General features: G+C 33.5%; 1 protein-coding gene across 1 annotated transcript; it reads left to right on the top strand.

Annotated features, from left to right (window-relative positions):
- Positions 1-5,962: 5,962 nt before the first annotated feature.
- Positions 5,963-12,634, top strand: LOC128181994 (DNA replication complex GINS protein SLD5-like). The gene is made up of 7 exons (XM_052850580.1): positions 5,963-6,143; positions 7,880-8,026; positions 8,860-8,913; positions 9,004-9,101; positions 10,186-10,274; positions 10,397-10,487; positions 11,477-12,634. The coding sequence occupies exons 1-7, from the start codon at positions 6,057-6,059 to the stop codon at positions 11,571-11,573; spliced, it is 663 nt and encodes a 220-aa protein (XP_052706540.1). The 5' UTR covers positions 5,963-6,056; the 3' UTR covers positions 11,574-12,634.
- The last annotated feature ends 5,001 nt before the right edge of the window (positions 12,635-17,635 follow it).

Here is a 17,635-nt window from a genome sequence, read left to right as displayed (position 1 = left end):
AATCTTTAAATAATATCAGTCATTTATAATTATATGCATATATTAATTTTTAATTGTTGTACTCCACTGCGTTCCACACATTTTTTTCCTTTACTAAATTCTTGATAGCCAATTATTGCACCCCCCCCCCATTTTTTTTTTCAAATAACTCGATTAATTTGCATTTTTTTTTTCGCTTTATTTAGTTTCTTTCACTACTACAGTATATTTTTTTTAATACGTTTCTTTCCTTAATTTTTACGGATTCGGAGAATCCTTTGGGGACAAGAGGGTATTATCACCATGTAAAATGTATATTTTACATGTTGCGAACATTTTCTATAGTTTAGCTTGTTGGTAAATTAACGTTATTTACTCTTCTTATGATCGTGAAATTCCTCCTGACTGTGATGTGATAGAATGTAAATAAATGTTTATCAAACGTCTTAACTGTAACAAAGAAATAGGACATCAAAGTAATCAAGTGTAGCTTTAGGAAATGATACTTATTAGAAAGGCAAGATTGAAGGACAATGGTTTCAGCTAACAAATGTGTGTTTGACACTAATAGAGTTAATGCAATTACATAACAATTAGCGGATTAACGCAGGTGAATAATGGGCGTTTACCTGGGAGATGGTCAGTTTAGGGATAAAGAAATATTCTCTGATTGGATAATTTATACATGTCAATTATTTAGAAGGTCACGCCAGTAAAATATTATACAGTTATTTAATGCTTGAGCAGTCAATAGACCAGAATATTTTTCCCGAGGTGCAGGGACAGCTCAGTATGATCTATTGCCCGAGGCCAACGGCCAAGGGCAATAGATTATACTGGGCTGTTCCCTGCATCAAGGGAAAAAAATTCTGGTCTATTGACTGTTCAAGCATTAAATAATTGTTTTATTACCTAATTCCTTTTATAGTTTTCGGGGTTTACAATTTGCATATTGCAGATGGTTTTCGTGCCATTATGCAATATACTAAGATATTTTTTTTCATCTTTTACATGCACAGAACCTGTTGCATGCATTACAACATCTCAATTTAATAGTAGTTTAAACAAAAGAAGGGGGGGGGGGGCTTAAACCCATTAGATTTTAAATAGTCTTTTACCTTATTTGAGGCTTTAAAGCTGTTGATTATTTGATACTCCATTTTGATAACATTGAATTTGGTTTCACCAAGTACTAAAAACAACGTCTATGTAAAGGAATATACATTCCCTGAGAACTATCGAAAGGATGTAACATTAACATACCCGCGTTCTGAAATACGTTGCCGGTCCAATAGATTGCAGTCTATTGACCGGCGGTCCAATAGATTGCAGTCTATTGACCGGCGGTCTAATAGATCGCAGTCTATTGACCGGCAGTTCAAAATAGACGCAAATATTTAATTGGTAATAAAACAACAAAATCCGTTTGATTAGGTAATAATATTATATGTTTTATATAGATGATAGCTAGTTAGTTGAAGGGAGTCAGAGTTGATGATAAGAGGTTAAGAGTCAAGTTACAAGGCGTCCGTCTAATCCGTTACGTTTCCCGCGCTGTTATATGTAGGTTAACTGTTAACATTAAGTTAGAATTATTACCATGATAAGCGTATGGAACGCCATGGCTGCCTTATGTTAGATGATTTTATTATATGCTGTGGGTCTATTATTATATGCTGTGGTTCTATAATTATATGCTGTGGGTCTATAATTATATGCTGTGGGTCTATTATTATATGCTGTGGGTCTATTATTATATGCTGTGGTTCTATAATTATATGCTGTGGGTCTATTATTATATGCTGTGGTTTTATAATTATATGCTGTGGTTCTATAATTATATGCTGTGGTTCTATTATTATATGCTGTGGTTCTATAATTATATGCTGTGGGTCTATTATTATATGCTGTGGGTTCAATTATATGCTGTGGGTTCATAATTATATGCTGTGGGTCTATTATTATATGCTGTGGGTCTATTATTATATGCTGTGGGTTCATAATTATATGCTGTGGTTTCATTATTATATGCTGTGGTTTCATAATTATATGCTGTGGGTTCATTATTATATGCTGTGGTTTCATTATTATGTGCTGTGGTTTCATTATTATATGCTGTGGGTTCATAATTATATGCTGTGGTTTCATTATTATATGCTGTGGTTTCATTATTATATGCTGTGGGTTCATAATTATATGCTCTGGGTTCATTATTATATGCTGTGGGTTCATAATTATATGCTGTGGGTTCATAATTATATATGCTGTCGTTTATTCGAAACTAGCTATTCGAATTCGGATTTCTCGTTTTGGAGTTTACATTTACAAGCACTTTCAGCTGACACCAAGGACAATGGTCGTGTAACCTTGACTGAGACCCATATGCTAAAAATTGCTTTTCAGAACTTTGTTGTCGCCGGGCGCATAGTGTTTCACAAACACATCTTGTTTCAATTTATCAATATTATACTTTCAGTCAAAGCAGAAAATGTGTTTGTGTTTTAAATCTTTTATACAATAAAAAATGATTAAAATACTGAGTATGCAAAATTGATTTCTTGTTTTATTTACTATTATCATCTATAATAATTTAAGCTTTACTATTAATCGTTGATGTTTTAAAAGATTCTTTAAAGGGAGTACAAGCTTGAGAATCTATACTGTCATTTGAGAGTACGTTACTGAAAGTCCAAGTAGCTCAAAAAATTCATGTCTCGGCATCTCTCTTAGCGCAGCCGTACGTGTTTGCTTACGAATTTTATCAGGACACATTTTTATGCATCCGAATCGTATATTGTTTTTGTCCTGTTTGTCTGTCTGTTGTCAACTTTAACCTTCGCCATAACTTTTGAACCATAGGAGAAAGAGACTTCGTATTTAGTATGCATACTTCACTAATTAGGTGCTTTTAAATGACACCTAGGATAATGAGTTTGTGACCTTAACTGTGACCTATATGCTAAAAAATTGCTTTTTCGAAATTTGTTGCCGCCGGGCGCATAGTGTTTCACAAACGCATCTGATTTTAATTTGATAATTTGTTTGCCCCCCAAATGCACCGTTACTGTATTTCTTTTATGGATCCGCCATCATAAATTTATTAAGAGAGTGAGAAAATTCTGATCTTAAATTCATGTCATTTTAGAATTATGAGTAGTTTTTCAAAGGGAAAAAAGCCAAGTTAACCAAAATAAATACAAGATGTGTTTGTGAAAAACTATGTACCCCCAAATCTTCGATGACAGTGGCATAAAATACCGCAAAATTGAATCTGTGTTGGATTTCCGGGCATTGGGCGAGGCTGAATGCACATCTCTACTTCAGTTCCTCAGACAAATAAAAGATAGTGTTTTCAACATTGCGTACATATATAGAAAAGGTAACGCACTATAAAAATGTGTCCTGATAGAATTCGTGAGCAAACACGTACGGCTGCGCTAAGAGAGATGCCGAGACATAGAATTTTTTGAGCTACTTGGACTTTCAGTAACGTACTCTCAAATGACAGTATAGATTCTCAAGCTTGTACTTGATTTTTAATAGCACACTCCCTTTAAAGAATCTTTTAAAACATCAACGACTAATAGTAAAGCTTAAATTATTATAGTTGATAATAGTAAATAAAACAAGAAATCAATTTTGCATACTCAGTATTTTAATCATTTTTTATTGTATAAAAGATTTAAAACACAAACACATTTTCTGCTTTGTCTGAAAGTATAATATTGATAAATTGAAACAAGATGTGTTTGTGAAACACTATGCGCCCGGCAACAACAAAGTTCTGAAAAGCAATTTTTAGCATATGGGTCTCAGTCAAGGTCACACGACCATTGTCCTTGGTGTCAGCTGAAAGTGCTTGTAAATGTAAACTCCAAAACGAGAAATCCGAATTCGAATAGCTAGTTTCGAATAAACGACAGCATATATAATTATGAACCCACAGCATATAATTATGAACCCACAGCATATAATAATGAACCCACAGCATATAATTATAGAACCACAGCATATAATTATAAAACCACAGCATATAATAATAGACCCACAGCATATAATTATAGAACCACAGCATATAATAATAGACCCACAGCATATAATAATAGACCCACAGCATATAATTATAGACCCACAGCATATAATAATAGACCCACAGTATATAATAAAATCATCTAACATAAGGCAGCCATGGCGTTCCATATAAGCGAGTTCCCCTTTTTAATGTGTACGGAGTGGAGAGTAACTGTTTATATGATTGTGTTATTGACTGGAATAAATGTGGAAAATACAGCGAGTGATGAGCTAATTCCCTAGTAATCGTCTGGTACAGAAAATACCCCATACGGTACAAACCCGGCGGTTATAATTACATGAAAAATGACCACTTTGTTGATTTTAAAACATAAGAATAGATTATCCGTAGTGGAAAATATACATAAGAAGCACTGGAATGAACAGATGCCAAATCTGTTTTTTCCCGATATCCGTAACGCTGCAGCAAATATTTAAAAAATATTGTCAAATGATAAATTGTCTTAGGTGAATTGGTTTTAATCTGCAACAGATATATCTCTTGCAAATAAAAATAAACTAAAACAGATAAATCCACACATAATGATTGATATTTTTTTCGATAGTTTAGCACACTCTCATCATATTTTTCTCAAAAATGCACTTTGTATCAAAATATTAATTGCTTCAGTTAAGAATATCAAAGTTCCTTTACTTTCTAAACTCAGGCCCGTTTCGCTGAACAATCCAAATTATTATCGATGGAAAACCGAGCCATATATTACTGATTGAAAATACTGTTACGGATGTCATACGTTACGCCGGTCAGGGGTTTTGGTAAATTTTCCTCTCACTGTACCATGCTATTACATTATTTTTCTACAGCTTTGGGACACTGTGTTCTCCAAAGGCATCATGAATAAGTTTTTCAAATGCCATGAATTCAGTTGAAAATGTCGTTACGGAAGCCAGGCCTTGAAATGCGTCAAACTCAATTTTCAATTTTATAATCGATGATTAAAAAAACACATAGATTTTCGACACTAAATTGTATATATTTTTCTTTTAATATGCCTATGACATTCAATTACTATAATATCAATAGATATTGTTTTGAATATCATCGCTTACTTTTAAGTCAAACACGTGTTACGGAAATCAGGACTGTTTCAGCTACAATATATAAATCGGGGGGGGGGGGGGGGAGAAAGAAAAGATTGTTATCGACAGGTTTTTACTGACAAAACACGCTATGTGATTCTGAAATAAAAAATGAGTTTTAATTGTCTCTTTCATCACCGTAATACTGTTTAGTATTGTAGTAAAATTGAAATATTCACGCGCGACATGCTGAAAAATACACAAACCGATTTTTTATTGAAATAATTTGACATCATTTGACACTTCAAATGCATATTGTTTGGTATCAAAATTTGTAATTTTTAATGTAGATATCTCCTGAGAAAAGTATCAGCCAAATACATTAAACGGCAAATAATAATTTTGTGATGAATGCTGGCGACAACATTATATCATAATTGGAACCATTTCTGGAGAATGCCTTTAATATGTTCATCCGGGATGAAGGCAATGCCTGTCCACTTCTCAAAAGAGAATACCCAAATAAAGTGATAAACCATGCAGCAACAATTTTTTAAAAAAATTCAGTTAGTTGTGTTTAATTATTTTTTTACCAATGCTAGCTAATGCATTAGTTACAAAGGTAGCTTTTTTTCCTTTATAGTTGCACTTTCATTGAATCGACTTTAAAATTATAGGTTTATTTAAAAATAATAAATAATAAAAATGATAATAATAACACACAGCACCTGGCGTTATAATTTTTTCTCATAATAAAAATAAATACCCTATATCTAGAAAATTTTATTATGTCAGGTGCCTGTGTACTAATATTACAACCGGGATGTGAGTAGAGTACTATTTTTACCGCCTGCTTGTAAGGGAACTCTTCTGTGAAGAAGATTTGGCGCGCTGGTTAGAATTTGCACAGATTAAAAGTACGTAAATTTGCTAAAATAGTAAGTTATTTTAAAAAGGAGAAAACAATGGCAGACATTGACGAAATCGACGGTGTAAGTGATGAAGAAGTGGAAGCTTTAACGGCAGGCGAAGTACTTCAAAAGCTTGAGGAGGTACATCTATAGTAACTTTTTAACACATAGTAGATCGTCCATCTGATTTTTTCAGACTGGGAGCTACGCACAGACCTGCAGCAATGACTTGAGGCATGGATAAGTGTTTTCTTCACATTCTGCTGACTAATTAATTACATATACTCGTACTAAATCAAACCACTAAAAAAAATTTAGTTACAAAAAAAAAAATCAAGGTTGGCACAATTTGGAACCATCTCATCAACTGTGGTTCCAAATTAGCATCAGAAAGTTATGACTATATTGTAACTTTTTGCTTAAGTACAAAAAAGCCATAATAGAGTGTAATTATCATCAATTTTTATTTTTCCATGAAAATAAAATAAGTACAAAAAAATCATATTCATGATAAAGTTTTCATTTAGGTACAAAAAAGTTATAAATTAATATGAGTTACAAATATTTCATTAAAGAAGTAACTGTTAGGTAATCAATCAATTGCCTCAAAACGTTTAAAAGTTATTGTGTAGCAGGATGGGAGAAATGATGACAGACCGGATTGGTATTCTGACCTGGGCTCCCTGAATTTCTAGTCAAGTGCTCTTCCAACTGAGCTATCCAGCGTTGATATTCGAACTAGTCTGACTGTAACATTAAAAGATCCTCGCTCTTAAAGATCACTCCAGACTCTTCCCCTGGCAGAAGTTAACCTGTCAGTTCCAGGGGTTGGCACAGCACCAAATGAAACAGGATGGGAAAAATATTAATAATGGTCCAAACCTGAGATCCAAACCCTGGCCCCCTGAATCTCTAGTCAGGTGCACTACCAAATGAGTTATCTGGCGCTGGTATTGGAACCCGTCTGACCATCTCAAGTGCAAAATCTTTAAAGGAGACACAATTTTAGTGGAAATCTTTACTTGCATTTTTTACAGAACAGTTCAAAGTTAAAAACTATCACTGCACTAAAGGTCACCTTTTATCAATCTATTCTGGATAGCTTAAAAATAAAGCTATATTGCTTATTCAATCTGTAAAGCTAGAGATCTACTGGACATGATTTGCCAAGTTTTTTCGCCTGTTAGTAACACACTGCTTTGATTTGACCTGAATAAAATATACAGATATTTTATTTCACACAAAAATCCAAATAATTCCTCATTTTTCAGTTTTGAAAAATTTCCTCAAAGCTTCAAGTATGTTAGGATAACATTTTGGATTCAAGCATCTTCGCTAGCCAAAGGTTTTCGGTCCACTTTGCTCCCCATAAACCCTTGGCAGATTTCATTACAAAAACTCAGTGACAAGCTCCGTTTACAGGGAGCAAAGTGGACCGAAAACCCTTGGCTAACAAAGATGGGATTCAAGGTGGTCTAAACTGCTTCAGTATTGTAGAACTCTTGTGCACCCTTTTAATTATACAGTTTAATTAAAGCAGCTCTCAGCTAAGAATGATGTACTTTAGTAAGTTCTACGATCAATTTACGGTATCCAGTTGATGTACTGATATATATTTTAATAAATTTACAACCATAATCCCGCATCATCCTCAGAATGTTCATTACTGATTTCAATTACCCAGACAAGTAAGATAAGTTTTGGCTAATTAGAAAAATAGATATGGCCAATAAGTAGTAGTAGTCGGTATCATATCCGATTTACTTTGAAGCATAGAATGAACTTGAATTTTTGTTTGATTATTTGATGAACATGTATTACATGATTAATGGTCATATTTCAGTGAAGCCAGCAGTCAAACTATTTCTTGTTTATAGGCATGGTTAAATGAGAAATTTTCTCCTGAACTCTTGGAGGCAAAAACCGATTTAGTTGACTGCATGTTGGAGCAAGTAACAGAAATGGAGGAAAATATCAAAAGAGCAAAAAAGGGGGATTTCAAAGTTGTTTTGCATCGGATGGAGGTAAAAAAAAAATAGAACTATATGTGTGATTTTATCATTTAAATGATTATTTATAGGACACAAATATTATGAACACTAAGACTTGGCTTTTTATTTCGACACCAAGACCACAGGTGCTTGAGGACAGGACCGACCACTCCCCCCCCCCCCCCCCCCCCCATCCCCCACCCCCAAGTATCTAGACCCCTGGGACTTAACTTATTATTTCTTTAAATTATCCTTTTATGACATAGTTATAATCTAATGTATACATTCATGCATTCAATCATTGCACAAATTTACTTAAAACAAACATTTTGAAAAAAAAATCATATCCTGGCCCTCTGCATATATATGCAGATACCTTTTGCTATACCCCTGGCAATGGCAAAGGTGTCTGAACCTGGTTGAAGTTTTTGGAACTATCATCTAAGTTATTACTGGTCTTATCTTTAAAAAAGTAGCCCTCCCAGGAGAATTTACATCCTCAACAGATAAGCAAAAACCCCACAATCCACAAAAATTCAAATGATTCCACAGTAGCCAAGCTCTTTCATTTATCCATATGCAGATGTAGATTCACTTTATAAGATTTGCAGAGATACTGATATGCCTTGTGTAGATTCACTGATATATTTTAAGTGAAAAGATACAATAAGTCGATAACCAAGGAATTCTTCTTTACTAATTATTTTGTCTTAAAATCAATGAATTATTTCAATGGACTTTTACATAAGGAAGTACACACATGGAATACATGTAATGGTGAAACTAATCCAAAAAAACCATTAAGATACAAATATTGTGACTAATAATATTTCTTTATTTTATTCTTTTGTGGCGTATAACTTCAGATAGACAGAATCAGATATGTTCTGAGCAGCTATCTCAGATGCAGGCTCAAAAAGGTCAGTGTTACTATGTTTGGCTGTTTTACGATCTTTGAGTTAATTAGCAAATTTAATCAACACAATTACCAGACAATTGGTTTTGTTCAGATTGAGAGGTACACGACCCACGTTTTAGAGCAGGAAAGTAACAGAAAAGAAGAAGATGTCTGCCACCTCTCCCCCGAGGAATTCACGTTCGCCAAAGAGTGAGTGCTCTTCACCTGCTGAAAAACATTATTTTTTACCACTGCTCTTACATTATTCTCTTTGGTCTCATTGAAAGGAGTTTACCTTTAGTTTAGCACATAATTTCTGAATCAACAGATCAGGAACAAAAAAATCCAAAAATAGATAATTACTTAACAAATATACTGTCTTGAACTGCAAGTGGATGTATTGTATACTTAGATACTTATCAAAGAGTTTTTCATAAAATCACCTTAAAATCATTCTTTGTTGATTGTATGCTTACAATTTTATTTTAATAATGAATCTGGCAACTGAAGTAAGCAGACACAAGTTTAGAGTCTGTAGAAAACTGGACTGTTGTCCTTCACAATGAAGAGAGCATTAGTTCAAGAAGATGGGAGTATAAACTTGCTGCTTCACTCGGAACCAGTGTATGATTACCGTATATCTGGGGTTTTTTGCGTGTCACAAAATTTGTGAAAATGGGGAAAATATGTACCATTTTTAATTTGTCAGTCATTTTTTGCGATTTTAAAAGTTTTTTATAGAAAATGATACAGGATATAATTTTTGCGTATTCAATATTTTGCGATTTGAAAAATAGATCATCACGAAAATTACAGGATATACGGTATTGCTTAATACCATTCCCTGCACATTTAACATCTGGTGACCCTTCCACTAAAATATTCGAATATATGATGCAAGTTTTCTTCTTTATGCTACATCTTACATACAACACATGAACATACACTGTAGTTAAATGCAGAATGAGTGATTTTCCCTGTTTTGTGAATTCTTTGACATGCAGAAATATTAGAGTTATTTCCCTTTTAACACAAGATATTCTTGTACAAAAGAGGACTCTGAATGTCTCCTTTGTGGTCTCTTTTTGTGCATTCAAATTCTCTTTTTGATGGTATGGTCATGTTATAAGTATAGATACCACTTAGGAAATGCATCAAAACATGATAAAGATATGGCAAAATTAAAATGTTTCAAGACAAGATTAATTTATGACATAGAAAACATCTGTTCAGTAAAATAATATTTTAATTTGGTTTTTGATGCAACGTTCAAGTCTGAGATATTTATTAACAGGTATGGAACCACAATGAAAACACACATGAAGAATTTAGTATTAAGGCACATGCCGCCCAATTTACAAACTATGGACTCCAAACAAACAAGTAAACATCATATCCTTAACCAGTTACTTTCAACTAAATGTTATAATTTGACTTTTATCCCAATTTTAAAGAGTCAGTTTGAAAATGAAAATTTTCAGTAATCTGCTTCTCTTTGTCAACAGCAATCCGCCCTAACTTGGACAGTTACGTGTTCCTGCGTGTGAAAGAGGACACTGACGGAGTTCTAGTGGAGGAGGAAACGTTAGACACGGGGTGAGTTATCCTGATGACACGTGTGTATGTAGCCGACTTACTCTACAGGAAATGTACACATCAAGGATTTAATTCCCTGAAGTTTGTGTGGAGACGTCTGATTAATACATAATCTGTTTCGTGGAAATTATATTCAATGCCTGCATGTTTATACAATTTTATTCCCTTGATTTATTCTGTTTTTAAAAGGGTGCCAATGTCATTATATGTATAGCCCAACAATAACTTTGATATCATTGTTGTAAAATAAAAACAACTTGTAAAACATGGAAATATATTGAAAAGAAAATTTCTACATTCCAACATTAGTTTTATTTTTGTTTGACATGTTTCATATTTAAATCTTATTTTAATTAATTAACATGGCTTTTTAATTGAAAAAATTATCAACATTCTGGTCATTTGGGAAAAACTTATTTCTAATACCATGGCGTATACTGATAAGCTATAGAAGGAAATTGATTTGTTCTCAATCCACCTGTTGTGTGTTGTATTTTGATTTATTGTGTAGTGTGCTCCTCTTTCACTCTTTCAAATCATGAATTCTCTTTTTTGCCAACAAAATTAAATGACAAATTTGTAGTTGGTATTTTCTTGTTGGCTGTTTTATTTCAACAAATACGTGTAACTTTGCTTTTCTAAAGTCTGAATATTTAATGGGCACGCTGATATAAAGAAAAGTAAATTATGATTGAAATTTATTATGTTGTAGAGGTTACACTCATCTTTTCTCACAAATGATGCGATGACTTATCAATATTATAAGAACCATACAGTCACTTAAAATATTTACAAGCACACATTATGATTGCTAAACAAGATAAGTAATGTGAGCAGGCACATTTATACATAGTTTGAACTTGTTACCTACATGTACAAGTATGTGTCCCTATTAGTTTTCCAGACATCTCTCATACCTACCTATCTACCTATTAGTAGTAGTAGTAATAAAAATAAAAGTGAAAGAAAAATTTTATTTTTATTTCCAGGGAAGAAATAGTGGACTTGCAGAAGGGAGACCAACACATAATGCGGTACAAACCCCTGTCGGGTTTAGTCATGTCAGGAGCTGTGTCTCTGATTTAAGAAGACAATACCCATCACCCAAGACATTCTCCTTCTGTACTAGTAATGGTCAGTGCTGAGAGGTTGTTACCATGTCGACAGTGCTGGCCAGACAGGTAGCTTGCTGCACAAGATGCTCTGTGGGTCAGAATGATGATGCTGACACTGCTGTGTTAATTGTCAGAGAGGAGGGGCACCGTTATTGTTTATAGCTTTCTCTGTGTTAAGGGGTCACTCAGTCACTCCTTTAGATTCCTATTTTTTTTCTTTTGTCATAGATATTTGAATGATGAAATATATATGTTTTTCTTTAATAATAATGGTATTTTAAAAAAAATACCCCAAATTATGTATGATATACACGCATGTACTCTTATGTCTCTTATGGGTGAGTGAATCATATAACAATGTTTTTTTCTGTAATTAAAAAAAATGTATTAATTTAAAGAGCAATAACTCCTGCATTCTTAGTTCAAACTCTCAGCCAGCAAGAATAAGAAAGATTAAAGACTTTGAACGTCATCCAAAAAGATGAATTGACAAAGGAGTGCTGAGCTGTGGGGTTTTAATGCTTGCATTTGGTCTAGACTCAAACTCTGTCAGGCCTTTAACAGAGAAAATGTAGGTGATGTAGGTCATTTGAAAAAAATTCAGTCAGTAATAAATTTTCTGGTCTATCTCAGCATTTAAATCACTCCATGGGCATGCTGATATAACATGTCCATAATACCATATAACTCGTGTGAAATACCCAAGTACATTTAAACTTTTAATGTATGTATTAAATGTAATAATTATATTAATTAAATTGATTTCTTATTGAAAGCCAAAGACTTAAATCTAGAGAACAACTACATGTACTTGTTTCTTTTATGATTGTAAGTGCAGTGAAGGATTATTTTATTACGTTTATACAAGTCTGTAGATAAAAAAATTCATTTGATAATACACTTTTTACTTAAATTGGATTTTATTAATGTGGAGCTCCATGTCTTTAACCTTTATATTGACGAAAAAGATTTCATTTTTGGAAATTTATTCTCAACGACAGCAAAATGAAATGAAATAAAATTGCATTGTTGTCAAGTTTTTGTTGGATTTATGGTCAGCTACAGGGAATATCGAAATTGAAGTAGACACCTAGATCTCAATTAATTGTATTTACACTAGTAGGGTTTATCAATCTAGAGGGACGGGGTCTGTAACGAGGACAAAAAATTGCCTGAACTTATGAACTTAATTTTTAACTGTACTTTTAAACTTGCTACTCTAAGCATTTTTTACTTTTTACAATAGCAAATTCTCTCTCTCTCTCTCTCTCTCTCTCTCTCTCTCTCTCTCTCTCTCTCTTCTCTCTCTCTCTCTCTCTCAAATTTTAAACTCATGTGTCCTTGGCATGTATTTTGCATGCACTTCCACTCTCGCTCGAGAAACGTTTAAGCCAATGTCAAGGCCGCTGCTGGTATTGGATAAGTAGGACATGCACGCTTCATGCTAACTACTGCCCGGCGTGTGTACGAGGGTGACGGACTTTACTTAAACCCCTGGGCGAACTGCGGGAAGGACGAATCGAGTGGTACGAGAATCATGCCACTCTTTGGTCTGGCTTATGAAATAACTGCAGAGTCGGCATATACATAAGTAAAACACGGATGGCAGCTGTGATTCAATCAATTTCAAAACTCATATAAGAGACGAGTGCTGTAGAGGGGTATATATAACTGCGTTGATGATATATAACCATAAGTGTTATATAATGAATAGTATTGCCGCATTCCGCCAATCACTTTCAATAGCTCAGGTCTGGATCGATCGACCGATCCTTGGCCTCTTCACTGAATTGTTCAGTGTTTCAACCACACAATTTATTATTGTAACGAAGGTTATGTGTGTGTGTGTGTGTGATACACACACACACACACATATATATATATATATATATATATAATTATAGTCGCGCCGAGTAGTTTCTATGCACCTGAATCCCCATTCATAGGATTCGGAAATACTGCTGTGAGCGCACATCCTGGTCAAATGATTCCCCCCAGTGTCCTTTTCCCCTCTCTGGTGAGTCACACGTGTGTCAGATGGCTGGTAATATTTTTGTATTGTTTGAAACGTGGAGTGACACATCTCTCTGGGTTTTATACTGAAAAATAATATTATGCACTATAATCATTCTTACTTAAAAACAACAGGACATTTATATCGTTCATATTGTCATAAACTTGATGGTACACGTACGGTAGTTTTAGATGAAACCTTTAATATAAGCAACAGTCTTCGGGTGTTGCTAAAACGCGGAACGGAAAATGGAATGGAAAGCGGAACGGAAGGGAAAACGGAAAATCTTATCTAATATTATTTACCTCATAGATTTGTTAATCATGCTAAAACGATATACTTTATGTACCTTTTTAATTTTTTTTGAAAGATTAGCAATATTAGATTATTTATTCAAGAATATTTATTTCCTCAAAATTAACAGTACATGCATTGACCACTATATTCTGTCCCAAAATATCCTCGATTCACTTTTTGCTGTATATTTATATATACAGGGTTCAAGCAATTCTCTTTTAGAAGCATTAAACATTCTCATTATTCTTTCTTTAAAACGTCCTCTCTAGCTTATCAGCTGGTATAAATACACGGCTAAAAATAAAGAAGTCTACGGGGTTTTGCATTTCAACAGACCCGGATGATAGTGTTGAAAAATTGTGCAAGGTCTTCTGAGTGACTTCCAAATGGAGAAAAGATGTCAACATTTTCCATTATAAATCGTCCAAATGTGCTGCATGAATATTTTGGGATCGACAGACTATAGTCCCAATATAATCGGAAAATCAAACCAGGCATCTTCTAGAGCTCTCTATTCGGATCATATGTATATAGCTGCTGGAATAAACAACTGCTTAGTAATGCAAACGTAAACAAAATTGCATTGCTAAAAATACTAGTTTCACAAATTACTAGTCTCACAAATTACATGTACCGGGTATTTTAATGTTAACTGTATTTTAATTTTTAATATCGTCAGTCCTACGGGTTTTTTTTTCTTCCATCTCAATGATACTGTATCGTCTGTATGATAAAAGATCGTCTAGAACACCGAAAATTCAATTTTAATGTAAGTATATACATGTACATCATATTTGAAATATAAAAATACTCAAAACACGCATAAAACGCTTTCACTAACTGCGTACGTTACGCTGTTATGCAAGCAATACCATATAAGAAAAAGAAGTAAAAAGTTATAGCTAATTTGCTCGTTTAATCATGTTAATGTTTCACAAATCGTATACATTTGATTTTCCCGTTTCCGTACTCAACTAAAGCCGAATGAATACAATGCTATAATTGATAGATATTCATATTAATATTAATAAGATAACAACGTGTTGATAATCATTCATTAGATATAAATAAAAGATACAAAGTAAATCGTTTCTGACCAGTCTATACCCTTTTTAAGCAATAAACGTGATGATATTTTCCATTCCGTTCCGCTTTCCGTTCCGTTTTCCGTTCCGCGTTTTAGCAACACCCCCATTCTTCGCATACACCTTCGTGTCTTGTTTACCACATTCTCTTAAAATACCATGACATTACACTGAAATACCGACAAGAAGCTGGTGCATAAGCCATGATGCTGTATTATCCAGCTCCCCTCAGCCTCAAATTAGTTCTGTGCTGGAGAACTATTACTATAGAATATGGATTTTCCAGTCCACGTACAGGGCGCCATTCCGTTTGGTTTGTTATTAGGGAGGCTGGATGGTCCACAAATTCACCATCAGATCTACTTGAAAAGTTAAGATAGGATTTCTGAAGCTATATAATAATTGAAGATGAAGAACATTTTCTTATCCAATGCAGCAAATTTACAAAAGAAAGAGAGGAACTATTTGATTTAATTTCATCTAAAGCAAAACATTTTACTAGTTTACAAGATAAACAAAAATTATTTTGGATTTTAAACTGCGAAGAATTAGATATATTAAACTCTCTTGGTAAATTTTTACAAAAGGCATTGCCTTGATATGTATTTCCTAGTCAAATATTGGTTTTTAACTTTTCAATCATATGATAAACTATTTCAAATTTGTATGTACATTTGTATTTTGACATATTTATGTATGGTGTTTAACATAAATATATAGAAGACACTGTATTGAATGTATATTAAACGTTCATGTCTGTCCAACATGTAGCTCTTTCAATCATCCAACTCTTTCCCTCTTGTATATGTTAATTGAATGTTTTTTGTACATTGGATGTTGTATGTACAGTCTTCATGTTGCCCCTTGAGGGCCCTTAATTGGTTAATAAAGAAATTGAAAATTGAAATTGAAATCTATTATTTACATTGTAGTTACTTAATTTAAATTCAATTTTTAGCTTTTAATTTTGAGGTTTTGTCCCTATATCTCTATACAGAACTCTTCTTATAAAGGCGATAAATTTACTCCTAAAAATGGCCGGGACCGTCAAGCCCTCTTAAGGGTGTTGACCAGTGTTTCTGAGATTGGTTAAGAATTAAAATGTATGTATGAAAAATAATGATACATGTAAATTAATTCAATACTGAAGTTATTTGTCCATATGGTTTGGATCTTCACGCGAGAGACTGATGGGTGGGTCATGGTATGGCCTGTAACCGGCTTTAATGATCAGAGGGGTTTTTTTCTCAGCCGTATATTTTCCCATCTAAAGATAGATAATTTAATTCTGGTTGTAACGCACTTTCTGGTTGGCTAAAAAATAGTTTATATCGTATAAAGAATGTTGCGTACGTCATATTAAGCCTAACGTCTAAAACGTATCAATACGCCTGACGTTACGTTTGAATTTTGTACAATTTTACGTCACTTTAAAGGTCAAATGAGCGTTTTTATCTACAATGAAGAGCTAAAAATTAAATTATAAGCAATGAATTCAATATCTATTAGTTTTATACGATATAAAATGGTTTGAAACAGTTTTCGCTTTTTTATAAACCGCTTCGCGGTTTATAAAGCGTAAACTGCCCCAAACCATTTTATATCGTATAAAACAAATAAATATTGAATTCATTCCTTAAATACTTACAATCTTGTATAAGTTTATATTGGAAATGAAATTAATGAAAGTGCCTCAGATAACATATATATGTCAGAAAGCATAATTTTATTTAAATTCAATCGAATTATGAATGTCATTTTCAAAATAAACATTCTTGAAAATCAAACTTTGTACAATTGGCATGTGCAAGTTGTGATATTTTGTGAAGGGAAACAGCTCAGTCTGGGGTTTGGGGCAGTGTCGGAGCGATGTTCATATCCGAAGTTGAGCAGTATGTTAAAGAGGGTGGATCCCTACCCACACACTCATTGACTCTCATCTCGATGCTCTTTATCTTAAAATCAATATACTAGCATTCAAATTTCTAACCAAATCCAATAGGGATGCAACATCGTAACGCCAATCATTGGATCCGCCATTGCATTTCATTATTTTCGGACCGTACAATTTAGCAAAGCGGATCTTAAATGAGAATTATATCTACGGGAAGAAGCGGAATTAATTTGTATCTATTTATTGTTCTTCTTGTCTCATCATAACATTTCATGAAAGTGTTTTTATGATGATTTCGGTTTGCTTGACTGAATGTTTGGTTTGGTTGCGCAGTTCCTTTGCTCTGTCCGCGATCTGTGTCTTCTGGCAGGGGAATTTCGTTCGACAGGTGGAACGTTGTTCAAGATAATATGAACTTTCTCATCACTTTGATGCAATTGTGTGCATAAGTTATTTTGTTCATACATAATACAGGAGAACTTTTATCAATATATAATTTATTTTTATTATGTAATGCTTCTTCTTGTGTAACAAGTTCAGTCGAAAGCGCATTGGTGATCATATCATGTATTTTCCAGAAGTCCTAAAACTGATACAAAATTACGTAACCGTGATTAACAAAAACTGTTGTAACGTTCTGTACGGAGTCACTATTTTTTTTTCTTCATATTTTGAATTAACGGTGCGTACCCGTATAGGCTCGATTTCCTTGAATTACAATAAAGAGATGTACTTTACTAATT

Source organism: Crassostrea angulata, chromosome 4, assembly GCF_025612915.1.
Source record: "Crassostrea angulata isolate pt1a10 chromosome 4, ASM2561291v2, whole genome shotgun sequence".
Taxonomy (NCBI): Eukaryota; Metazoa; Mollusca; class Bivalvia; order Ostreida; family Ostreidae; genus Magallana; species Magallana angulata.
Note: the sequence above shows the minus strand (reverse complement) of the source record. Positions and strands in the feature narration are given on the sequence as shown.

Excerpts from the sequence above, each read along its gene's own strand:
- LOC128181994 (XM_052850580.1), top strand. The coding sequence starts at position 6,057 with ATGGCAGACATTGACGAAATCGACGGTGTAAGTGATGAAGAAGTGGAA. Across the intron at positions 8,027-8,859 it reads TTGTTTTGCATCGGATGGAG|ATAGACAGAATCAGATATGT; the intron begins GTAAAAAAAAAA and ends GTATAACTTCAG. Across the intron at positions 9,102-10,185 it reads GAATTCACGTTCGCCAAAGA|GTATGGAACCACAATGAAAA; the intron begins GTGAGTGCTCTT and ends ATTTATTAACAG.